The sequence below is a fragment of the Ctenocephalides felis genome, unplaced genomic scaffold (genome assembly GCF_003426905.1).
Source record: "Ctenocephalides felis isolate EL2017-DRISC unplaced genomic scaffold, ASM342690v1 CF-g0.4_SCAFFOLD_00604, whole genome shotgun sequence".
NCBI lineage: Eukaryota > Metazoa > Arthropoda > Insecta > Siphonaptera > Pulicidae > Ctenocephalides > Ctenocephalides felis.
The window spans coordinates 69-16,159 of record NW_020536758.1 but is presented as its reverse complement, the minus strand read 5'-3'; the positions used below and the strand labels follow the sequence as shown (position 1 = coordinate 16,159).

The 16,091-nt window shown below is 29.8% G+C and overlaps 1 protein-coding gene across 1 annotated transcript; it reads right to left on the bottom strand.

Annotated features, from left to right (window-relative positions):
• Positions 1-208: 208 nt before the first annotated feature.
• LOC113366579 (maternal protein exuperantia-2-like) lies at positions 209-15,598 on the bottom strand (the record flags this gene model as incomplete). The annotated part of the gene is made up of 5 exons (XM_026608212.1): positions 15,475-15,598; positions 15,120-15,272; positions 14,954-15,049; positions 14,424-14,851; positions 209-318 (listed from the first exon to the last, which is right to left on the bottom strand). Coding segments are annotated over exons 1-5 (911 nt in total), but the record flags the coding sequence as incomplete, so codon positions are not given.
• Positions 15,599-16,091: the final 493 nt, after the last annotated feature.

Below are 16,091 nucleotides of genomic sequence, written 5' to 3'. Positions count from 1 at the left end.
TTCAATTTTTTTGCGATTACTATAACTTGCCCTACGGGAAGTTAATAAAATAATTCGTACAAATACTATTAAAAATAACGATGATTTTTGTCTATCAAATATATTTTTATACTGCTTGTTAAGCAAAATGCGAATATCAATGTCGCTAAAGTACCTTATTTCGTTTCGAATATGGCGACAATTTGTCGGTTATGCAAATTCGACTCACCTGTTGTACATAAGCACGTCCGGCTTCCACAGCCTGTGCGGCGGTATGCGGAGGTCGCGCACGCCGCCGTACTCTGAGGTATTCCATCGCAAGTTCATGTCATTCCATTCCTGAAGGAGAAAGGGAAATATTAAAGTGTTATTGTTTATCATATGTAATATTCAGCGAAGTTCGGATAATACGACATTCCAAAAAAAACTAATCTTACAAGTAGGTACATAAGCTGCACTACTGTTGTTGTAATATACATTATATATTAGGCATTTGAGCTCACTCAAGGGAAAGTGGCTAGAGCGACTGGACTGTAGTAGTGACAGCAGTAGTAACATTGGTTTTCCCTTGGAAATATAGATATAAATATGTTTCCAAGTAAAACATCCACCATTGTTGCATCAATAAAATATTTGTTTTTTTACAGATATTGTAATAATAAAATTTATCACACTGTTAATGAGAAAAAACTGTTTGGATTGCCATCTATAAGAAAAACGACATAATTCGTAAAATAAATTCTGTTTTTACTTATAAATAAATATAGATAACAATGTTTCCTAGTGAAAATAGCAGTTATCTGACATATACAGATGGGACAACTGTTTGGGTTACCATCCATAACATACCTTGTAGTTCGTTAAGTTAATTCTTACAATAGCTCATAGATCTTTTAAGTTTTAAGTTACTGTGTATGTTGTAATATGCATTATCTATTAAACATTTGGGCTTACTCAAGGGAAAGTGGCTAGAGCGACTGGACTTGGTCGAGAGGTTCTGGGCTTGATCCCTCTGATGTCAAGCAGTGACATTGGTTTTCATTTGGAAATATAAATATAAATATGTTTCCAAGTAAAAATAGCCCATATCCAGCACTGCTGCATCAATAAAATGTTTGCTTTTTTACAGGTATTGTAATAATAAAATTTAACACACTGTTAATGAGATGAAACTACTCTTTGGATTGCCACCTATGAAAAAATGATATAAGGGGGTCTTCCTATGTGACGGCCTGTTATTTAGGGATATTTTAGATTTTTTTTCTACGACCAGTAAATAGTTAGAGCTTCAAGTTTTTTGTCATTTATTAATACATATTTGGACAGTATAAATATAAAATTTCAGCTAAAAAAATTTAGTCCAACTAGAGTTACAGCGCTCTAAACACTCCCCCCTCAAAAAAAAGAGCTCCCACTGTCTCCACGATTCCGGCTGATCGGCTTATATGACCAAAAAAAATAAACGGCGTTTTAATTTGTAGGCTTAAAAGCACGGAATGAACTACAATCAAATGAATACAAAAAAAATTGGATGTTTTATAGACATTTGAAATAAAAGTTGCAAATTAGGCGGTTTTTTTTTTTGTTTTTTTGCTATAAAAAATCGAACTTTTGAAATTTTTGATTGATAATAGTTCATTCCATGCGCTTAAATATATTGAATGTGCCCTGTAAATTTCAAGTAATTCGGTCCAGCCGTTTCTGAGAAAAACGCGTTTAAAGATAAAATGATCGTTGTACTATATACTATATGTATACTTTTTAAATGGCTGTAACTCAAAAACTATTTGAGATATCGATTTGAAATTTTAATATGTTATTTTTAAAGGTATAATCTACCGAAATATGAAATTAAAAAAATTCAATTTTTTCAACTCATCACATAGGAAGACCCCCATAATACGTAAAATAAATAATTAGGTTGATTTCAAGCAGTAGTGACATCTATTTCTACTTGGAAATATAGATAACAATGTTTCCTAGTGAAAATAACAGTTACCTGACATATACAGATAGGACAACTGTTTGAGTTACCATCCATAAAAAACCTCATAGTTCGTTAAGTTAATTATTACAATAGCTCATAGATTTTTTAAGTTTTTATCTTTATTCGAAAAATAAGAAAGTGATATAATAAAAAGTTATGTCGTAGTGATGATTTTTATTTCCTTGATGCAGCAATGTTAGGTAAGGGCTATTTTTGTTTGTAAACATATTGCTGTCGATGACTCAAGTAAAAACCGATGTCACTATCGCCTGACAGCAAGCTGGTCGGCATCTAATTTGGGACCTTTGGCTCAAATCTTATAGTCCAAAATACTTACTCACGGGCGAGCCCATATTATCAATTGATACAATTTGCATGTTTCATAGTTTATTTTCCTCGGTTGCTTTTCAAAAAATTTATGTAAATTCGATGAGATAACAATGTGTATACAGTATACATTATATTGGATTTTTTTTTATTGGCTTCTTATCAATATTTAACAACATACATAATATACAAATTTAATTAATGTATATAATATTACTTTCTTTAATAATAAATAAATTATAAAGGAATAACAATTTGAATCTAGCAATGATACCAAATTTAAGGGTTTGGTCTGCGACTTTATGTAGTACAATTTTTGTAACATTTTTGTCTTGTCTTCCTCAAATAGACTGAATTTTGGATAATTTAACAAAGTATATATGTCTATGTCATGAAAATAGAAATACAAAAAATGACTATTATTTCGTAACGGTGTCAATAATTATTATTTTAAAAACATGGTTAAAAAATCTATGCCTGAAATATGTTCGTGGCGCAATGCTCACATTTGAATACCCTGCATATTTTGAATTCAAACATATGTCTGTAATTGAATGCATTAAATAGAATGTAAAATATTTTATATCCAAGGACATCAAAGGACATAGCAACGAAATGCCAACGTTTACATTTGATTGATGCATTGTTGTACAGCATTGTGGAAATATTTCTATGAAATAAATAATCATTTCGTTTTAATGCCATCAGCGTGACTAAATTTTCGTAAAATCATTTACAATCTTCGCTTCAAAGCGCACTTGTGTCGCTGTCGAAATATAAACTGCTACACTTCCTACCGCGCTGACACGTGGACACGAGTCCCATTTGTCTATGTCACTGCGAATTTAAAATTTATTTATTTATTACAATTTGTCGCAATTGTACATTCTCTAGATGCACATATGAATTTTAACGTTCCTGGTCTCTGTTTTTATGCACGTTCTAAATCAACGGTTATGGTTTAGGGAACTCTGTTTTCGAGAAGCATGTTTTTCGTTTAATATAGTAATTTAATTTTATATATTCTGGCCATAAATATTTCGAAATATGAAACCGGTACGGGCAAAGAAACATTATACGGGTTATAAAAAGATATATTCTTGCTTTGCATAAAGTATTCACATGCAAAATATGAAATTTTCGTTGTGGTCATTTTATATCTAACGCTCAATTCATACTTTGGCGCATAGAGTTTTTGGAGAATTAAATATTGCGTATGAATTTAATACAATGTAAACTTTTTATGCAGGGTTGTCAAATCGCAAAAAAAAAATTACAAAATTTGCTTGGTTGCAAATAATCCTAAAATAAAGTTTTTCATTGTTCTGAAATTATTATAAATATTATTGTAGGCCCGGTGCAATTTTTATTGTAGAAGTTAGTGGTTAAAGAATCAGGTAGGGTAGGGCAGGACACAAAGGTCCAATTTGACTTTGAATAATTAGATTGTAAATTATTACAAATAATAACACATATTAAAAAAAAACAACTATGTGACTATGTTCAGTAAAACTCCCAATTCATCATTATAGAAATGTTGGTTTGTTTTGTTTGTTTTTTGCTGTTTTTCAAAAAAATTGTCATCTGGTCCAAGACACAAGATTAAAAATATAATATTTGTGAAGATAGTGCAAACAATTATGGTTGCTTATTTAAATAACCAACAATGAATAAACTCGTTAATATGCGAACAAACTTAAATAAAGAGCAAAATAACACACTAAATCTTTGATATATTTTATGATCTGGATTGTCGTAATATTTATTTGTGCACTCAAATATTTTACACTGATCATATAATATCTACATAATTTTTTCTTTGTTTCCTTTTTTCAACAGAGGAAAATAATAATACATGCTTGATAAATTTAATAATGGACGGAAATAACCGCCCTTGTCCATTGATACTATTTTATTTGAATAGTTTGTTATATATCATATTAAATTATTAGCAGCAAATTTATATAGGTAATTTGATGCGCATATGTCTGATGACTATTTTTGACTGCCAAAAGACTCTTTTCTAACTTTTTTATTAGATCTTCGAAAGATCTACTAAACCTGCATTTACAATTTAACTAGTTTTTTATTTCGTCAATACAAATAAAGTGTGTTTTGAATCATTCAATTCAGACGTTCCGTTCTATCAGAAATTGAATCACTATTTTTGCATTTTCTGCCTCGTATCTTCGAAATGGCTGGATTTGCATTGGCCAAATATTAATCAGCCCGTCTCCCCATCAATAGGAATCGTTGACCCGCATTCTTGAAATAGTCGGCCAAAAATTGTATGCGCACATATATACACTCACACACACACATACATCTATTTAAGAAGGCTTTGGAACGTAAAGATATATAAAAAAAATAATTTTTATAACTACGATAACTTACCCTATGGGTAGTTAAACAATGTATCATGGTTGAATTTTGTTGAAGCTTTATTTATTTTGGCTTCACTTAAGTACATACATTTTTGCAGTTTGCACGCATTATCGATTCGTCTGTTTTGTTGATAGGATATTTGTTTCTATAATTTTTTGTAAATTCCGCAGCGACATTCAATAAAATTTTCAATTTAACATTGTTATTAATAAATCATAAATGTAATTTTGTCCTAACATGTGCTCCTAACTCATAGTTTTTGTATGATTTATTTTTTGCTGTGTCTAGCAATATATCTCACTTATATTGATTACTCTGACACAAAAACTATTGCTTATCAGGCGTGGAATAACGAATACTGCGAAGTCAAAGAAAAGATATATATTGCGCGATAAATTTCACCCTTATCCAATTGAACGAATCTATCTTTTGCTATTTGCAGTGTCTTGTCTGAGAACTACTTGTACGAAGAACATCTATTTACAATATCGGTCGAAAGCTGCTTGTAACGTTGAGAAATTTCACATCATATATTGCTTTTATATTGTACAATATGGCAAAGAAATAGAGATTAAAGGGCTTTTCATATCTCTACTGCAATGTACGTTTTAGTATAAAAATTTTGATGTAATGCGCTTGATCGAAAATCTTTCAAAAATTTACGTTTTTCATTGTTGTGCTTAACAAATTCAAACAAATAATTAAGAAGCTTTCCTGTGTTTCAGTAATTAGTGAGTGTTATTCTAATGAATCGGATTTAATATGTCTGATTTAATTTATTTGTACTTGAATTGGTGTTCACTATATTTTCAATTTATTTTTATTATATTTAGTTTGATTGTTATGTATGGAACATTTCAATAAATCCTCAATAACAAATAACCACATATGAATGTTTTTTCGCTATTTACAATCAATTCATGATGTGCGGCAATTCAATGTTGGTAATGCAATACACATATTTTTGCAAATAATGAAAAAAAGATTTGCTTTATATATTCTATATGAATTTGAAATAAATGCCATTACACACACGCACAAGCATGCACACACACACACACATATATATATATATATATATATATATATATATATATATATTTAATTACAAATATGAACAAATAGCACTCTTTTTTGCACTAATTTATTAAATAATATTAATTTTACAAACGTTTCGAGACTAGGTTTGTCTCATCATCAGTGTATTACAATTTAAAATATGAATATCTAAACTAGCATAATGTATTAACTCTTCCAACTTGTTGTTTTTACTAAATGCACGTGCCATTCGAATTGTAGTCGACTGAAAACTTATGATTGACTGAAGGTCACTTTGGTGAGTCATGCAATACCAAATAGGAATGAGAAGGAATATGGTCCAGTTGAAAACTAGATTTCGCTATAGGATAAAATAATATGTTGTTGATAAAGAACGGTTTGTTTTTTAAAACAATGTTTTAAATTATCATAGTTAAATATGTCTATACATATATACACACACATACATATACACACATTTACACATACATATACATGTAATGTATATGGTTTGGTTTTCAGTCGGTATAGAGTATAAGTGTTTGGATACAGGGTAAAAACGGACAAAATGACAAAGTGGCCTTATTTAAAAATAGGTTAGTTTAAATAACGTTTTTGCGACTGTGTAACACGAAGAAAACTACAATCACAATCAGGTCAGATGTTGAGCGTCATTGTCACAGTCTTGTCGATGTAGTCCGTTCAGACATGTATCGCGCCTACAAAGGTTTATTTTGAAGGTGGTTTTGTCATGTTTTTGGGACTTTTCTATTGCTACCTGTAATAATGTATTTTAAAATTAATGGACTTAGGGGTTTCGATCAATTTTATTGCAATAATTTGATGGAATTTTTATTATTCTTTTTAAAACCTGTCTTTTAACTTCTTGCTTAACTACTACGACCAGGGGATTCACTGGTAAAAAAAGAAACTTGCTTTGTTGCAGAACTCTTTTTCCGTTAGAAGCCCTGCAAAGGTCAGTTACGAAGTATTGTTTCCTTTGGGATTATGCGTCATGTGTTGATGTCCCAAAGTAGGCCAAACGATTTATTTGTGAAGTATCTTCTTAAAAATTAGTATCTAAGTATGTCCTTACCTCATATGTCATTTTTTCTATACGATATGGACATGAATTAGTTGCATATTTCCTTAATAAATATGTTATTGTAATTCTTACTGTTTTAAAAGAGTATTTCTAGTAGTCAATGAATCTAAGATGAGTGAAAACGATAGAGACCGATTGTAATAAAAAGAACGTTGAATAACAAAACACCATGTCATTCATATACATAATCAAGAGTCCGTACTTTCCTTAATATATAAAATCACAGTCATCAAACCATATATTATATATAGATAATACACCAAGTAAAATAAATTTATAATATAGAAGTTTAATTATCAAGTAACATTATGTCAACGAAAGTACTACAAGAATATTAATTTTCTTATTATTTTGTATTCAAATATTTCAAATTATTTCTATTCATGTTTAGAAATTAAATAATGAATTCAGCGTTAAAGTCACGTTTCAGGTTGAATAAAATTTCATAAAATATGCAAATATTTTAATTTAAACTAATTTTGTGCTTGAAAATTGTTACACGAAAATTTTGTTTTGAATTTCGAAACATGTGCAGTCACTTTTCTGCGGCGTCTGACGGAAATAACAAATGAGGAAACAGAATGATAAGAGTAAAACATAATCAAGAATAATGGTATACACGATGTACCTATGAATGTGTGTTGAACGCATGAATTTTTACTTCTTAACAAATACTGGCTTTTTAATGTTATTCATAAAGTCCGCTGTTATATTTTTAATATTACATTTTCATATTAAATATTCAGACAATACCTGTGTAATAAAATTTCGAATTTAATAAAATTATACTGACGTAGCAAATAATATAATAATGTTTCAAATAATTAAACCTTAATGGATCTGCGTAACTTACAGGTCACATTGCAAATTTTTCAATATTCTACAAAATAATTATTCTATTGGCCATAATTATGCCACTATATCAATTATAATGATTAGGTTCTTCAACATGAAGTAACATTTTCTTTCGCAGAAATGCGAGCATTATAGGTGACTTGGGTGTAAATCCGTACAAATGCAACGGAAATAGCGTTACGCCCGAACTGTACGTCATTCGCTCTCGATAAAATCGTTTCAACGCGGGTCGATTGTGATTAATCGTCGTATATGTGAATAGAGATCTGTCGTTGTATGCAAACCGGCATCAACGTTGCTTGCGTACCGATATCAACAAGCAAATCGGCATAGATAAATAAATAGTTCAAAGTTACATCGTAGTACAAATCTTGATTTATTGAAAAATGCCTGAATCAGCAGAATATTTTTCCCTGATCCTTGAAAGTAATAAAACAAATTAAACATATGTGCTGTGTACTAAACGTAAGTTTATTGATTAGAAATTATTTCTATATTATTCGTAGTTTCTATAAATCTTTGAAGTTATTAAAATAGAAAATATTTTTTATGCAATTTTTTATTCAAAGAATGAGATTATATAGCCAGCAAAGAAGTAAAAGAAATACAAGCAGTCATTGAATGTATGTTAATTCTAATCGCACAATTGAGTCGCCGCACATATAAAACTTTTCTGATTTTGGTAATTCATTGATACCAAAAAAAATTAAACATAATATTCTTGTTATTATTTGCATATATTATCCTATAATTGCTGATTTTTTGATTCCCTATTTATTTAATGGGTTTATAGAGGGTTACAATGCTGTTTTAATGTCGGCTTAGTCAGTTAACGTTTTTGTTAGTGCAAATTTATAGGTGTGATTTGTTTTCACATCAATGACATTTATAGACTCCAGTTATAGCAAAATAAATTCCATAAAAACAGCGCAAGTTTAAACAGTTATATTAATTTGCCATTATTATATTTTTTAAATCGTCTATAATGTGCTTTTCTACTATGCCGATTAATCCGTTTTATTCTAAATGCATTTCTTCTGTTGAAAAACTTTTGAGGAATAAAATTTCTTGCAATTTTTTTTTATTATTTTGAATTCTTTTTTTAAAAAGGATTGTTTTTTATTTGTGCTTTTTTATCAAATTGTTTTTCGATTTTTGAAATTAGTGCTGACATTTTTTATGACATCGACAAATAGTCCAGTTTTGGTTCACATGTACACTCATAAATCCAAGAAGTTAAATCGTATTTATTGGGTAATATAAAACCTTCACCTACATGAGAGAAGTTTAGAGCTTATTCAAAATATGATTATTTATTCTAATTTGAGTGTTAATTTGTAACTCATATGTATGCAATATGTTTTCAAATTTGTCTACATTTATATACTGATGAATTAAAATATAATATTAATCATTCATGGGTAAAGTACCCAAATGGGTATGTGCATAATGTTTGAATAATTAATTCAGAAAATAATTACCTATAAAATAGTTTTTGTTTGTTAATTAGCTAGTAGTTAAATTAATTAACTATAAAATAATATATGAGAATTTTATCACTCATAATATGACCTATTGCAAAATTATATTTTTAAGGTTTGTTCAAATTAGATGAATTAGTTGTGGTGTTTTTTTACGAATGGATTTATTAAAATAATAGCTACATATAACCTTGATCTGGCATTTTGTAAGAAATATTGTTTATCAGAGTTGAAATAACTACTTACTCTTTGCCTCTTAAACTAAACAACAGTGTTTATAATCTAAAAAAACTAACAATGAATGAAAATATTTTTCTTATGAATTTTTAAACATTGCTGATTTCTCTCGATAGCAACTTTTTTTCCTTCTACGTTTAAATATTGTTGTTAAAAATTAAAAACATTACTTGCTTGAGATATTGGTGGTGAACTAATTTATCCACGGATGAAGCCCCGCTTTATCCCACCGTAAATTCTATATTTATTTTCACTTTTTATGAGAAAATTAAAGATTTGAAATGAACTCAGTATTTTCATTTCATTTGCATATTTTATTGGCAACAAATATTTTCAATATACTAATATACACCAAAATACAAATTACAATAGAGAGTAATAAATTGAAAATATACAGAAATTGATATTTTGATATTGATGCATGGTCTAGTTAATGTAAATTATTCAATTACATGCAATATCAATAAGTCTGAATAACCAAAATGTCAGGGCATGAAAATGTCTATGTTACACATCAATTTCAGTTCCAAAACCGACACAATGGAATGACTAAATTTATTCTTCCTTTTCGAAAATATAATATGTATTATAGCAAAGTGTCTTTTGCTTTTACTGTCACAGGTCCAGGTTTTCAATTCCGCTGCGTCTAACAATAAGTTAAATAATGAAAGTTTGTAGTTTTATATATTTCCTCAGATTGCATGAATAGAAGTGGAAACGAGTGCGAACTTATCAGACTTTACGTTCTGCATACGTGCACTATGCACAAATGTTGAGGAAAGTGCTATTATTTTAGGCACTCTTTGCAGGAACTTATTATATATTTGTTTTTACACCGGTTGTAATGCATATAAATTATAGTTAAAGTAAAATGAATTCTGAAAGAAAAAACTCCTTAAGTTTGAAGAGTAATTTTATTTTTTTTATCAATCACATATACCATGATGTTTTTGCTGAAGTCGATTATTTAGTTCCATTCTAAATACCTTGTCCTTGTTGAGAATTTTTTGAACAATAAAAAGAATCATTATTTAAAAATTTGATAAATTTGAAGTTTTTTTTTCTCTCCAAGAATGTAGATATTAATATTTTTGCGTCAATCAGTTTGGTAACAATGAATTTAAAAAACTAGTGGTGTATGACATCGTGTCTTCAGGCAAATTGGTTGAACTTCCCGTACTGTAATACAACATTCGAAGAATATTAAATGTATTTAAATATATTATTATAAATACTGTAGCTTTCATTATTCGTGATCGGATGCCCGGTTCTCGCAAATAGCGAGTTTCCATTTTCTGCATTCTTTGCTTCGTATTTCGGAAACGGCTGGACCAACCTTTCCCTAAAACTATCCAGCACTAACACCCATCAGTAGGATTCGATTGCTTTTTTAATCATTTAGATCGGTTGAACGGCACGCCCGAAAACGCCACGAAAAATTGTATCCACACGACACACGCACACACGCACAGACTAACATCTATTTTTTCTGAGGTATACCAAAGTATTCAGAAACCAGTGAAACGTGAAGATATGCAAAAAAAATTATTTTCTATTTTTGATCCTCTAAATTACCCTACGGGAAGTTAATAAGGTTTGATAATAATGAAAAATAAGATTTAATAATAAGTATTGCGAATAAATCGTTCGTCAATAGTATTGTATATAAGTGCATAACAAGAATACTTACTAAATTACAAATACGAATTTACGCTTGTGTAAGTATAATCCTTAGATTAACCTTTTCACTGCAAAAATATTTCCGTAGGAGTGTCGCTGCTGTACGAAACAGCATGTACCATAGTATTGCTGCTGAACGGACCAGACACAGTGATATATCTTTAGACATTTTTATCATTATCAAACATTATCACATGACGTCCGTTAACGACACTTAGCATGTCGTCTATGCGGATGTCGTCTATGGACGACGGGTGGTGAACTAAGATTTCAACATTTCAAATGTTGGTGCAGGAACTACAACTATATTAACGAAAACTATGCTTATAATCATAATAAAATGTGATGTGTATTTTGTGAGGACAATTGCAGTGATTGCACCTCAAGAAAAGGACCCTTAACCCTTTCTCGTCACAATATGTCAAAATAACTTTTGATCATAAAACGGTTTGCAATGGTTCGCTTCTTCACAACAGTTGGCTTTCGCTAAACCAAATGAGCTCTTTTCAATATTTTAGTGGTATTATTTAAATATGTGTTTTTTCTTACATTTATGCCAAATTTGCAATAGACATTTTATATTGCTAATTCCGTTAGTTTGATATATACTTTCAGATTGAAATTATATATACTAACCGATTTGTACAATTTCTTAATGTTCAAAAAATGTAATTAGCAATATCAAAATAAACACATGTTTGAAGATTATTGAATAATCTTTTGATCAGTTATTCTTCTCTTAATACCAATGTAACAATAAGTAGTGATTAAACATCGTTCAATTTAAACCTAACAATCCTTCACAATAAGTTTACATTCTGTTAAACTACGGTGATATTTCTTTACAGATAAATATTTCTATATGAAAAAAATGGTTTGATAGAGTAATAGTAGAAAATATGTTTTTGTCAAATATTTGTCTGTATACGTATTTATAAATATGAAACATATTTTACTTCTAAACTGCGAAATAAAGGGATTTGCAATGTTGCTTATATATTTAGCTTTTTTTAATTCTTAAGTAATTAGTATACAATATGTATACTAATTTTAATGGACGATAATTGATATCATTTTAGAAACGTAAAGTCTTTTTGAACTGTTATCCAAGATATATTAATTTATATCATTTACAGTGTCAGTCTTTTTGAACTGATTCCTGCTAGTTCTTAAGTCTTTGAATTCAACTTTCATTTATATGTCGTTAGTCTTCATAATTTATGTATCTTTATTCTAATGTCAAGTCAAATTCTAAATTACTGTCTAATTCTAATTCAATTGAATTCTCTATAAGTGTCATTAATCTTATGTATTTACTCCTATACATTAGATTAATCGAAACCACAGGGCTGTGTCGTCGAATTTAATACGTCTAATTCTATCTCCTATTTAGATCAGGCAATACAACATCGGTTGCGCGGAAATGTTAGTGGCAGTGCAATTTATGTACTGATAATATTATACTGCTGGACATATTCAATACTATGGTGTGGTAAAGGTCCATTGTGAAGTAATTCCATTTCAGATTAACATGTATGAAATAATATTCAGTAAGAGCTCCAGCAACAATATTGATTTTAAGCGCGGAGTAAATTTACCTATAAATCCTTATGAATATGAGATCAAGCCGCCTATGTCTGTGTATATCATGATAGTAATAAAAAGTATAGGTACTCTACGTTACATCTATTTATTATGGCCTTTCTAAACTACCAAGCGTGATAACGGTTACTTTCGAGATTTTAAGCATTTTCTACGGCGATAATAAATTTGAGCAAGACAAAGGAAGATATTGTTTTCGTTTACTTTTCCGCATCCGTATGTGTCTATCACAACATGAAATTATTACATACAAGACATAAATCAAAAATTCTGTGCTCCAGATGGTGTCTGGAATTGTGTGCTTAGAAAATACAATGTAGAAGCAATAGTAGTTGCTTTAATGCAATTTTTTGTACTTTTACTGTGTAAAAAATAAGTATTATCGAATTTTGCTTAGCAAATTAAATGATAAACACAAAAAAAGATTCCTGAGTGTGCGGCATATGTTTTTCAATGTAGATTTACCGCTGAACACGAATCAAAATCGGCAGACAAAAGGTATAAAAACGAATAATTGAAATAGGTTGAACCGTGTTACGGAAATTGTCGACGAAAATTTGTATTTGCGCACACACACATACACACACATATATCCATTTTTTCTAAGATATGCCAAAATGTTCAGAAACCTCTGAAACGTAAAGATATATAAAAAATTTTAGGAAGTTAATTACTACACATCTTTGCACAAATCGTGTTAATTACAGTTTATTATACCTGGTTATCTACCGTCGTTATTTCATATGTAAGCCAGACATTCTACAGAAATTATAGAATGTCTATATACATATGAGTATCCGCAAATTAAAAAGAAATATTGGTAATATTACTTTTTTAGTAAAAGAGGTTATACATGGACGTAATAGATATATTATGTAATCATTATGATAATTTCATAATATTTTTATTAGCGGATGAACCTAATCTGAAAAGTGTTCAGTAAATAATTGCCACATTTTCTGAGTTCTTTCTTTTTCACTACGAAAGCTGTACAAGCATGTAAAACCTTTTACCCGCGGAACTTTAAGCCCCGCTCTACATTATTTTAAAAATTGCAAACATCTTAAAAAGTTGATATATAATCAACTTCCAACTGGTATTTTCTTGTGTGAATATTGACTTAAACATATTTGCCTCAATTATATTGTTTATTACAAAATTATTAATTTTCAATTGAAAAATTTAACAATTCGTATTTTCTCAAGTAATTTCAAATGTATAGTTTTTCATAAATTCATACATTCCGCAAGATAAATAGAAAACATTTAGCAAAAGCTTAATGAATATAAGGCTAGGGACACGGTATAGGATAGAAAGTATCAATACTTTTTCGAGTCGCTACATGCAGCATACAACACACACATAGCGACACGAAAAAAGTATCGATACTTTCTATTCGATACCGTGTCCCTATATAAGGCACAATTAAAGAAATACAATTCAATTAATGCCCATTTAGTAAATCCAAACCGATAAATCACAATTCATATGAACATAACGTGTATGATTTCTGAATATTAACAAAAACTGAATTTATAAAAAGTTTTGAGCTAAAAATGTATCATAAAACTTTCAGCTCTAAATAAAAACAAAATAAAGTTATACATTAAGATTTCTTAAATCAAGTTTGAAAATATAAATTATGTTTATTTAAATGGAATATTTATTAAAGTATATTAAATTCATAACTACATACCAACATATGTATATCAAAAATCAAGTTTATCTAAAATTAATTAGTCTTCACTGTTTTATCTGCAGCATTCTTTAAAGGAGAAGTTGTTCTAGTTGTATCAAGAGACACAGCTCCACTATCATCACTGCTAACAGTCTTCTGTAATTTCCTATTATTAGTTTTTTTTGGCGTTTTTGTATTGGGGAATGTGGCAGTACGTTTTGGATCAAAATGTGAGTCCAATATCTCTAATAAATCATGTTGTTGATCTTTCCTTGTAATTTGCAATTTGTCCAATTCCTTAATTAGGCCTTGTTTTCCATCTGTTTCATATGTACTTTTTATGGTATTATAATCAGATTTGCCTTCAGCCAATATTGATCTTAAAACATTTATGCGCTGAATATCCCGATAATTCATTTTGCTAGTTGCACTAAATATTGGCTGGAATGAACTACTTCTTTCAGCTACTTTGCGCAGTTCTTTCAGTTCACCTAATTCTACAGAAGTAGGATGAGAATACTGGCGAATTACTTTCTACCATGTTGTCTAATATTACAAGATTTGGATCTCCAGTACCATCTGCTAAGTTCTTTGTTCACCTTGACCAAGATGTTGAGCTATTTCCCAAATAATTTTTGCTCTATTTGATGCATTATCGAATTGTTCTTCGCGATCTAGTAAGACTCTGGATAAAACTTCAAGATTAAAAGACTTCACGGTAGCTGAACATTTCTTTTCGGCTAATGCATGTCCATTTGCAAAAACCCGTAACAATTTCATGAAACTTTCCAAGTAAATGGTGACGTTGAAGAGCTTCTAAGAGCATGTAAGATACCATTTTCTTAGGTTCATGGAATATGAGAATTACACCTGCTCCATCTGACTTTGACTTGACTTCTTCAAGCCAATTCAAAAAATCTATTAACCAAAATTTCTGACTTCGTTCTTATAACCTTATGGTTATATTGCTTCTCAAAACTCTAAAACGGTCATCAGATGTAACACGAACATTATGTCTTCGTTTAACACTTGGGTTTAAATTTGCATATGGCATGATGTTGTATTGGGAAAATTGGCTATTAAAGTGTATGCCGCTATATGGAATATTTCATCTATTAACCTCCGTCCAGTTGTATCCAGTATCCATATCGCAACTGATAAGGCCAGTAGTATTTTCCTGCTGGAAGGCATTCAGGCTTATGCTTTTTGCCTTCTGTAGCTTTCTTACTCTCTGGCTTCACCATGTTGTCCTTACTTTGATCACCTCTGAAACGTTGACAAATATTTTATATGTAAGAAAATAGTCAAACAAGTGAGTTTTTAAAAGTCAATCGTATACTTGTTAAGAGCTTACCCGAATCATTGTTTCAGCAGAAAACATTCACCGATAAATTAATTTTACAATGAGATTTGATTTCTACTTTGTTTGTTTGATAAATGTCAGAATCGAGTTTGTCATTTGTTTTCGGCATCATCGTCTCTAAAACTTTAATATTGTGAAACTAATAAGCATTCAAGCATTATATTAACCAGACATATCAATCATGTTGAGAGTTTTCAAAGCAACCTAGACTAAATTCTGCTTTCGGAAAGCAATACATTTCAAGTTCTCAATCATTCATTGATTTCGCTCTTTTGTTGTCATTTGATGATGCTTTTAGTGGATCGACGGAATTTTATTACTAGTGGTGCGCATGGCATCGTGTCTTAAAAAGGGCAAACTGCTAGAACTTTCCG